This window comes from Myotis davidii, unplaced genomic scaffold, assembly GCF_000327345.1.
Source record: "Myotis davidii unplaced genomic scaffold, ASM32734v1 scaffold68, whole genome shotgun sequence".
NCBI classification, from domain to species: Eukaryota; Metazoa; Chordata; class Mammalia; order Chiroptera; family Vespertilionidae; genus Myotis; species Myotis davidii.
The window spans coordinates 679109-689842 of record NW_006300376.1 but is presented as its reverse complement, the minus strand read 5'-3'; the positions used below and the strand labels follow the sequence as shown (position 1 = coordinate 689842).

The 10734-nt window shown below is 36.8% G+C and overlaps 1 protein-coding gene across 2 annotated transcripts in view; it reads left to right on the top strand.

The window, feature by feature from the left end:
* CEP57L1 (centrosomal protein 57kDa-like 1) overlaps positions 1–9356 on the top strand; it is a 20888-nt gene extending 11532 nt beyond the window's left edge. The window contains exons 7-12 of one of the 2 annotated variants that reach the window (XM_006777202.2): positions 490–567; positions 1430–1516; positions 4662–4739; positions 4855–5099; positions 6060–6204; positions 8240–9356. In XM_006777202.2, coding sequence (XP_006777265.1) covers positions 490–567; positions 1430–1516; positions 4662–4739; positions 4855–5099; positions 6060–6204; positions 8240–8458 — 852 coding nt within the window. In that variant the 3' untranslated portion in view covers positions 8459–9356. The remainder of the gene's footprint in view (positions 1–489; positions 568–1429; positions 1517–4661; positions 4740–4854; positions 5100–6059; positions 6205–8239) is intronic. The other variant, XM_006777205.2, reaches the window with a different exon arrangement.
* The last annotated feature ends 1378 nt before the right edge of the window (positions 9357–10734 follow it).

Below are 10734 nucleotides of genomic sequence, written 5' to 3'. Positions count from 1 at the left end.
CATCTTGGCTGACAGTTAATTTGCATATCTCGCTGATTAGCCAATGGGAAGGGTAGCGGTTGTATGCCAATTACCATGTTTCTCTTTTATTAGTGTAGATGTTTACTTTGAATTTATATTAGTTCACACAAACACTCCATCCATGCTTTTGTTCCGGCCCTCCGGTCCAGTTTAAGAACCCATTGTGGCCCTCAAGTCAAAAAGTTTGCCCACCCCTGTTCTAGACCTTTAATATCCCTCAAAGTTTCATCATTATGGTTTTGTTGCTGGAAGTTAATGCCTCTGCATGTACATTCTTTGCTTTTCCTTTGTTTTTATGGTCAAGGAGCATAAGAAGAAAGCCAAAAAAAAACCTTACCATCTTTTGCCATTACTTTTTTCATACTTTCTGCTCTAATTTGCCAAATTATTAAGAATCAAGACCCCCAAGGACTCTGTTTGGAAAAGAAACAAAGAGTATTTGGCTCTAGTTATTTTATTCTTTTGCAGGACAAGATTAAACATTTAGAGGAAAAACTTAAGGAAGAAGAACATCAGCGTAAGCTATTTCAAGACAAAGCTTCTGAGGTAGAGCACTATATCATGTATCACAATTATACTTTCTTTTGTTGTTGTTAATCCTCACCTGAGGATAATTTTTCCATTAATTTTTAGAGAGAGTGGAGGGAGAGGGGAGGAGAGGGAGTCGATGTGAGAGAGACACATCAATTGGTTGCCTCCTGCTTGGTACGTGCCCTTGACTGGGAATCAAACCTGGGACCCATTGGTATGTGGGTTGATGCTCTAACCACTGATTCTTTATTTTCTTAACTAAAGCCTAAATTCTAGATTCTAATTTCTGCTTCCTAGCTTTTTAGTTTTGTCTGTTTAAAGAAATTCTCAATAAGCCAGTACATTGATATACTGGGATGCGTTCCAAGAGGTCTTTTGGTGTTCTGAAATTTTAACAAATAGCCGAAACCGGTTTGGCTCAGTGGATAGAGCGTCGGCCTGCGGACTGAAAGGTCCCAGGTTCGATTCCGGTCAAGGGCATGTACCTGGGTTGCGGGCACATCCCCAGTAGGAGATGTGCAGGAGGCAGCTGATCATTGTTTCTCTCTCGATGTTTCTATCTCTCTCCCTTCCTCTCTGTAAAAAATCAATAAAACATATTTTAAAAAAAAATTTTAACAAATAAATACATGTATATATCAACTCCTGGTCATAGATTGTTTTCCATTTGGTTGAGAGAATGAATAATTCTCTTATAAACAGAAAATGATTGCAATTACCAATAGATTTAATGACTTTCACACCACAAAAACAGTATTTGGGGTTTTCTTTTCTTTTCCAAAAAGTATTTTTATCTTTATAAACTGAGACCTGATCTTTCATTGTAAAGAAGCTTGTTAAAAATCAATTTTATAAAGTTTTGTCTTTAATACTGTAGCTTCAAACTGGACTTGAAATCAATAGAATTTTAATGTCTTCAGTATCAAACCCAAAACAACCTAAGGAAAAGAAGAAATCTTCAAAGGTATGCAAACATTTTATTTTTATTTGCTAATACTTATTTATTCACTCCTTTCATATTTATATCTATTCATTTCTCCCCCCCAAAAAAATTGAAGACATTTATAAGAAAAGACATGTAATACTGCTATGAAATGGAGATAAAAATATGAATCCAGTGATGATGGTTTGAAGTAAAAGGATAGAAAATTCCATAAAACCTCCACAGCAGTTGAGCACAAAACCTAGCTGTGTTTGCTTGACAATAAAAGCAAAAGGAGCAGATAATGGGCGGTATCATCTGCCTTCGTGCAATAACAGTAAGCATCCAGTGTTTCTAGAAAGGCAAACGTTTCCTAGTGCTAAGTTCTTAGGGAAATTATCTTGTGATACTATATAAAACAACAGAGGCCAACCACACAATAGATCCCACTCTGAGCACAATAAAAAGAGAAGGCTACATAATATTAAATTATAGATCTATGAAGTAATTTCTCTAGGGAATCCATTTATTTATTTTCTTTTATCCTAAAAATAGAATTGGAAAGTTAATACTTTATAGATGAGTTGATGTTTTGGATAAATGGTATTAAACCTTCTTAATTATCTGTAATGGTAAGAAGACTTTTACCATTACATTTTTACCATTTTTATCAATCCCTTTTAATCTTATGATTCTGAAATTACAGTTTTGATGACCATTATCACTATTTACTCAATATGCATGTGATTACTTAATGTTTCTGTGTGCCATTTGCTGTGGAAGCAGAGATGCTTTTGAGAATTCTGGCCACTGCCATAGGCTCACCCTATGGATACAGTAATGTAGAGAACATTATACTTACTTGGGCTACTCTTTTATTGAGTAAATAAGAATTACTATTCAATAGTCTGGCTGTATTTTTCATAATTTTTTTCTTTCAGAGAATTTGCAAACCAATAATTAAAGCATTTTCCCAGTGAAACTGTTTTTTTTTAATTTCCTTTCTTAAATATTTGTTCTGTATCTTGTTTGCACAATAACATTAGAAACTGCAAAACCAAATAGAAAATTGCTATAAGTAATTTGCCAGTGGGGAAAAAATATGAATTATTTTTATATTTATGTTTTATGACATCCTTTGATGAGTTAGTGGAAATATTTTTTTAATTTTTCTATTCATCGTGAAAATGATGAAGGTAGAGGGAGAAGTAAGGTAAAAGAAATGAAGAAAAGAAAAGGTAGCTTCTACTAGTAAAAGAGCCCAGGCCAGCCTATATGGGGCCAGCGGGTCTCCTACCTGGGAATCATGCAGTCAGGCACTCAAATGAGGAAAACGTAGCCCCTGCTTCAAAGCCAAGCCCTTCAGCTTCTGCCAGTCTCCAGCTCTAGCTTCCCTAGGGGGGCTCACTTCCGGTTCCGTTTGGTTACATCCAGCTGTCCCCTCTACAGAAGCAAGTTTACCTGCCCTGGGCTTGGGGATGGATCAGTTTCCCATTGGGAATAATGCCTGCCTAGCCCACAGGCAGGGGCTGAGCACTTGGTCCTGCTCCCAGACCGTAGCCTCTGAGTCTCACACTTTGAATGCTCCCACTCTGAGCCACCTTCCCTTCCCCCCACTGAGCTCACTGGGGGTATCTGGGACTTGGCTGGGCTGATCCAAACTGTCTCCTTTTGGGGGTGGTGCCTGCAAGTCTGTAGGAGATCGGTGGGCACTTCTCCTTCCTGAGGCAGTGGTGGCTGAACTCGCAGGAAGCTTGGATTTGCTTCCTTGCAATGTAGCCACACAGCCCAGCACTTGCCCGTCTGGCTCCAGGACAGAAGCCTTCCCAGGAGACACAGTCGAAAATCCCAGCTCTGTGTGGCTCCCTCCCCTCCCCACCAACCCAGCAGGACTGGGCAGGCCCAGCAGCTCAACAGGTAGCGGGAGGGGTGCCAGCTGTGTGATGGAGGTAGGGGAGATGGTCCTCTTTCCCAAGTCATACAGTTTACTCTGGGTCTCTGCCAGAAAATAGAGGGTCCCTTAAAGTCACTGCTGGGTGTAGCCAGCAGATCCCTCAGCAGGACCCAAGTGTGGCAGCTTGGCCTCACCAGCCTTCCTCCCTGGGGAGTGACTCCTCAGCTGGTGCTCTAACTTTAGGAGTGCTCTATTCCTGGGTGTGGTCAGTATCCCAGGCCGGCTGAATCCCCACTGATTCCCACCACCAGATGCTGGCAGGCTCCTCTTCCCATCTCTGTGGCTCTGGTTTGGGGATCCTTGTGTGGGGTTGAGACCCCAGGCTCCTGGAGGTTCAGGGGAGGGAATTCCACAGCCGTTCTTCCTCAGGCTTCTCATTGCCCCGCACCTGTGTGAGAAGGCTACCCCTTTCCACGTGTTCACCCTTCTTACCAGTCTCTGTGTGGCTTCTGTACTTCATGGTTATATCTCAGGTCAGCTAGCCTTCAGTTGGTTTTTCAGGTTGATTGTTCTGTAATTTAGTTATAAATTGCTTGGGCACAGCTTCCAAGCTACTCTGCAGCCATCTTGTAATCTCTGTATATTATACTATACTATGCGAGCTATTACCATTGTGAGACACTGGTTAAAGATAGAGGGGACCGCCCAGTAAAATGTAAAAACAAAGCAAACAAAAAAAAAAAGACACTATGGTAAGGATATGGGACAAACATAACTTGGCTAAAACATAGATTGGTCTAGTCACTTTGGACATTAACTTGTAAAGTTAAGAATGCACAACTCTATGGCCCAGCATCTAACAGAAACTCCTATTTATATACACCAGAAGGCAGGTACAAAATGTCCATAACAGTGTTGTTTATAATAACAAAAAGAAACAGTCCAAATGATAGTTGAAAGGAGGAAGAATAAATAAAGCTTTTATAGCCATAAGAAGCAGTGAATCACAGGTATATACATCACTTGAATGAACCTCATAAACTTAATGTTGAGTAGAAAAAGCAAGTTGCTGAAGAACAGAAACAAAAATAAGTCTTTATATAAAGTTCAGTTATCTAACCCTGCATCTTTTCATGTGTTTATTTGCCATCTGTATGTCCTCTTCAGTGAAATCTCTGTTTTTTGCCTATTTTCTCATCAAATTATTTATTTACTCTTGAGCTTTGAGATTTATTCATGTCATAAATGTCTTTTAAAACATTTTTGTTTACTTTTTCCCTTCTCAATATTTAGAAAACTAAATGCTTAAAAAGAGGACCACCTCAGCAAATGTATTCAAAGTTTGGATCAATGCCTATGGTGTCTGAAAAGGTGAGAGGGGAAAAATAAAGCTGCTTGTTCAGAAAAACTCCTGCTTTGTTGTAAGTTCTATTTAAATGCCATCCGTCACTTGAAATTGTTCTCAGCTATTTCTTTTCCCCCAAAGCCTGCCAGAGCATGCCATTCTGTAAATGCAAGTGTGCAAAACCTCCTTCAGATGGTGCAACACTATGGGCCACAGATTCTTCAGAAACCTGCTGAAGTTGCTGAGCCTAGATGTATCTACAAGCCTACTAGAACAACTTCCCAGTGTAAAGTGGTACCTCCTCACTCCAAAAAATCTGTTTCCATTTGTGACAATTTGTCTGAACTTTTGATAGCAATGCAGGAAGAACTGGACCAAATGAGTGTGTAAGTATTTTTATTTTTTACCAGAAGAAATAGCAAGATATTTAGGTATTATTTTCCTTCTTAGTCTTAAGAGCAGTCCCACTTAAAAATTTTTGATGTCCTTACTTAGTCATTTGGACTTATTTTGATCTGTAGATTTCTTGTCACTGATTTTTCATTGTATTTATTGATACTACTGGATTTAAATTTTCAACTGTGTATAATTACTATTGATCTAATCTAAGGAGTCTCTGTATTCCCAAGATCTCAACTTATAGCACAATATTACTGTCATTCTAACAAATGAGTTCTGGTGATCTTAAATTATAACTCACAAAAGCTTTTAAAGAAAGATTGTGTTGGTTTTTTTATAATCTTTTAGTGATATGAATGATTTCTTATACAAGTAGGAATGTAGTCTCTTGTTTTAAACTCTGGCTGGTCTGCATTACAAGTTGAAGCATCCATAGCAAACAAAATTCTGTATGGGATACATATTTTTAGCCCCAAGTTTAAATATATATTTAACAGAATTTCAGAAAATATATGATTTGGTTAGCCAGCTAATTGAACTAAGACTAATGTAGAAGAGGTAACTAGTTCCTTTGGCAGTATTTCTTTGAGTAGGCTATCTAAGGAATTCTCTGGCAAATACTTCTATAGCTGGAATTCTTCCAAAGATCCTACGTTAATAATTCCAAAGTTGGAACTAAAAAGAATACTTTAATGCCTCTACCTAAGGACATCAGAATAGTTTGCTACATTTACCTATAAATATTAAGAATTTGGATTTTTTTTAAAAGCTTCTTTAAGACCCTGAGTCTAAGATATTTCTATATATATCTAATCTCAAATCGCAAGAACCTATTTATATTTACCATATATTCAATTAGCCCTAATTATAGGACCAGACTGTCTTTGAAGATTAATGTTTAACTCTGACTAAAATTTATGTATCTAATATTTGCTTTTCTTTCATAGAGAACACCAAGAACTACTGAATCAAATGAAGGAAACTGAAAGCCATGCAGTCTTTGAAGACATAGAATGTGAACTAGAGCATTTAGTCAAGAAAATGGAAATTAAAAGAGAACAGATTTCCAAACTGATGAAGCATCAAGACAGTGTAAGAAAGTTTTAGTAAGAGATTTTAATTAAAAAAAAAAGATTTTAATAAAAGCATAGTATACCTGGATTCAGTGTATATCTCTGTATGATCTTCCAAATTTGAGATCTGTATGTATGACTTGGTGAAAAGATGATAAATAAGAGTCACTCGGGCCTATTATAGAATAGAGCCATCTGTTCCATTGGAGTAACATGGCCTCCTCCAGAACTCTCCAAGATAAGATAATGAAAACGGAGGAAGAAAATTTAGTTATGTATTCAGAAATGTCTTTGGTAAAATAGTGAGTACATGCTGAATTTGCTTTATAACCTTTCCAGTTACCCTTTTAGCATTTTCCCCCTTATTCCTCCCTTCTCTGATTGCTTAATGAAGCCCCTTATGTTGACAGGTCTCTAATTCAGTACCATACATGAACCTGGCTCCTTAAGCAGTACCCAATCCTATAACCACTATTTCCACTTTCCCAGAAAAAAGCTGTGCTTTGCTGCATTCCCTGAGTATCTGTGCTGTAGTGAGGTGGTGAGGGAGACTGTATCCTTGCCTGGGAGTTCTTAATAACTAAGAGTGGCATAACAATTTTAATATTTTAACAGCAATCATGGACAATTATTATATCCCAAAATAATAACTTTACAAGTGAGAATATTAGCATTATTACACTGCTGGAGCAGAAGGCAGAGGGAGTCTCTCTAGGAACTCTCAAGTCACGTAGCCATCTGCCTGTGTAACAACATTAATATAAGTTGGTGATATATTAACCTCACAATTAAGCCTCCCCCACTTTATAGGACAGTAATAAAGGGTGCAGGATTTTACTGCCTTTCTTCTTCTGTGGCCAACAAAGAAAGAAAGGGGGCCCGGCCGACATGGCTCAATAGTTGAACATTGACCTCTGAACCAGGAGGTCATGGTTCGATTCCCAGTCAGGGCACATGCCCAGGTTGCGGGCTCTTCAGTGGAGCGTGCAGGAGGTAGCCAATGCATGATCCTTTCTCATCATTGATGTTTCATCTCTCTCTCTCCCTTTCCAAAATCAATAAAAATATATTTAAAAAAGAAAGGAAGAGGGAAATGAACGTTTTGAAGCAAGTTTTTACTTTACTAGCTCTTAATGCTATAGTAAGTAAAAAATTTTGTATGATTGTGCTAGGATGAAGATTACCTAACATACTTCCTCAAGAGAAACTTGAAGGGAACAGAAAAGTAGTCATTTTTTTTAAATTTAGGCAGTGTGGACATAAATTATATTGTGAAAATATTTATATTCCATAATAGCTGTAGCAGCATAAATTTTCAAGTATTTTATCATGATAAATTTAATGTCTGCAATTAAAATGGCCCTAGCAAATAGAACATCAGGTACAAATTAGACTTATGCATTAGTAAATAGACTAAGTAATTGTGGACTTAGAAGAAATGGGTTTGGCTAGTTGGTAGGTTTTGGGTTTTTTTATGTCCAACCATTACTAGATACTCCTAATGATATAAGGAGTATTCCCTTGACTTTTTTGTTGCTGTTGTTACTGACATTCAGTAGTACTTTAAATTCAGGAATTCTTTTAAGTAATATATGTATTTTGATTCTCTAAACTTGATGCTCATTGCTAGCACCCCGTTTTTGCTGTTAATATAGTCTGAAAGGTTCTTCTCTCTCCTCTCTTTTATAGTTTTTACCCATTTCATATCCTCCACAAACCTTTCTCTCAGCTTCTCCAGCCCACATTGATCTGATCCCGCGTTGGCCTTCTCTGATACACAGTTTTTGTCCTATTCCAAGTTATCCCAGCTTGAATTATTCTCTAGCTGTCATGTTTATGCTTTTCTTTCACTAATAAAAGCAGTGAGCCTCTTGAGAACAAGGACCTTTATTTCTACCTGACTAGCACAATAGTAGGCATCTAATAGGTATTCAATAAATAAGCCTTAATGAGCTTTTTAATTTTATGTAATCTTTAACCATCAATCCAGTCCATCTATTATAGGTTATATCTTTAATGTTTTTTATTAAAATGGTAGATCTTTTTCTCTCCAGGTTCGCAAACTACAACAAAAAGTTCAAAACTCAAAGATGAGTGAAGCTTCACGTATTCAACGGGAAGATAGCAACCCTAAAGGATTAAAGAACATAAAATATAGCCCCAGAAAATGTCTGCTAAATCACTCTCTTCAGAAGAACAGCAACTTTCATCCAACGCCAGTCCATAATCTTCAAATGAAACTAAGAAGAGATGATATCATGTGGGAACAGTAACACTATAGCAAAACTGTCACCTTACATAACTGTCAGTAAGATCTTATATTGTTAAAGTGGTTTTAACTTAATATATCTTTATGAAATTTTGAATTATGTTTCTAGCCTCTATAATGTGTCAGGTTGTAGTATTTTTTAATTAATGCCTAATGATCTAAGAGTCCCAATAATAAATGATATGCTGGTATTTTTTTTCTTATTGACTGAAATACTAATCTCACCATATTTTAGAAACATTGTTCACTTTCAGATATCTTAAGCTAAATCTGAGAAATTATACTGGATTGATGACATTTAAAATTGAGCTTCAATTTGAAATACTATTTCAAGTACCATCCCACTTTTTCATTTAGGCCTGTAACCCTAATAACCAATATAAAATTAATAGAATATGGAAAGGTTTTATAACTTTCCTAGCACTTCCTCCCTGTCTTGTTTTAGAGCGGTGAAATGAAATGTTTTTCTTGTTTGGAATGGAAAAGCTTTGTGAACCTTTAGCCCAAGTTTCTATGACAATTACCAATAAGAACCCATAGTTACTTCAATTTTAGATGACAACCCAACTGCAAAAGCTTTCCTCTATTCCCATTCTCCTTTATAAATCCTTTTATAACTACAGCTTTTGGCAACTTTTAGTTTTTGCATTATATATATCATATTCATCAGTATAAATTAAGAATGTGGTTTTCAGGACCCACAAAGCCAGCATATTTTTTTATAGGAAATTATAGGAAGAAGTTGGACATTTTATTACCATCCAGCAAAAGTTGGAGGAAATATGGTACATTCTTATTTTTTATATTTTTTAATCAGTGCTATAAAAGATTTCTGTGTATTTGTATGTTTTATAATAAATTAACATTTGTTGACCTATCTTTCTAGGAGCCTTTGGAAACTAGTATGACTCTTCTGAACTTTTTTGTTTTCTCACTGGAATCCCTCAGGACAACTAGAGAATTGCAGTCATTAACTGAAATAAAATAGGCTGACAGGAAAGGCAAACTAGGAGGGAAGAACTTGGAAAATAGGGTAATAGTTTAAGAAATGGTGATTCCAAGGGGAGAGAATTAGAGGTATATCTTTATTGAGCCCACAGCTGGGAGAATGTTCAAGCTAAGATGTAAAAGAATTTTTGGTCAGGATCTTAGGGAGCTAGGAAAAGCAATTTTAATGGGGGAGGGGGGGGGTTGAAGGGGTCAATGGGGAGGGCATATGTAATACTTCCATATTTCATAAAGATTTAAATTTTTAATAAGGACAGTTTTTATGTCCTAGGAAATTCCCAAAAAGTGTGTGTAGGTGAAGCGGGTAATTGTCTCTCTGGGGAGAACTAGATTCATTCTCAGTAAGAGAAGCTGCATAGGTTAGAAGACCTGAGGCGGGGAAATGACAGAGCCTAGGCAGATTGATCCTTGGAATTGTCCTGGAAAATAAGGGCCGAGAAAAAAGTGTTTCCCTCTGTTAGTTCCTTCAGCCCCAGAGATGTCCCACAGAGTACATCATCTAAACTCAGTTTTGTCACCTTAGCTATTTTTCTACTTTGCCTTTCTTTCTCAATAATGTGAGTTCTGTAGTTTATATTTAGCAAAAACAAACAAACAAAAAGCATCAGCAACAACAAGCACAGGACCATAATGTAGCCCTATCTTTCTGTGCCTTTTTCTATGCACCTAAGAAAGTGACTGAATATAATATTTAGTTTATCAGCAGTGAAGTCATTACTTGTAGAAATGTATTTCTAAAATAAAATACCATAAAAAAATTTTAAAGATACTTTCAAGAAGGCTTGAATATTTCTATTTAGAATTTTCTTGCAAAATCAGTGTAGCATAGTAGAAAAAAAATGTGATTTCAGAATTAGGAGACTTGGATTAAAATTGTGATTCTATCATTTAGTAGCTCAAACATCAAATTTTTGGAGCCTGTTTCTCATTTGTAAAGTGGGGATTATATTACTATCTACCTCGTGGAGTTTTTCTGAGGAGTAAATGAAATAACATGTGAAAGCCCTCAGCAAAAAGGTTGGCACTGAGTAAAAATTCAATAAATGTTAAATCTGAGTGGGGAAAAATGTCAAGAACCCAAGTTAAATGGCTTAAAGCCTGAAAGCGAGAGCTGACATGCATTCTTCTTAACAGTGGGGATATTCTAATTTCCTCGGGGGAGTATCTTTGCTTTTTGTTTTTTCTTTTTCTATGTGCCTGGAAGGAAATTCTTTTGTTTGTGCCCTAGTTCAGGTTTCTAGAGCCCTACCATGGTGCAGAGCTACCTAACCA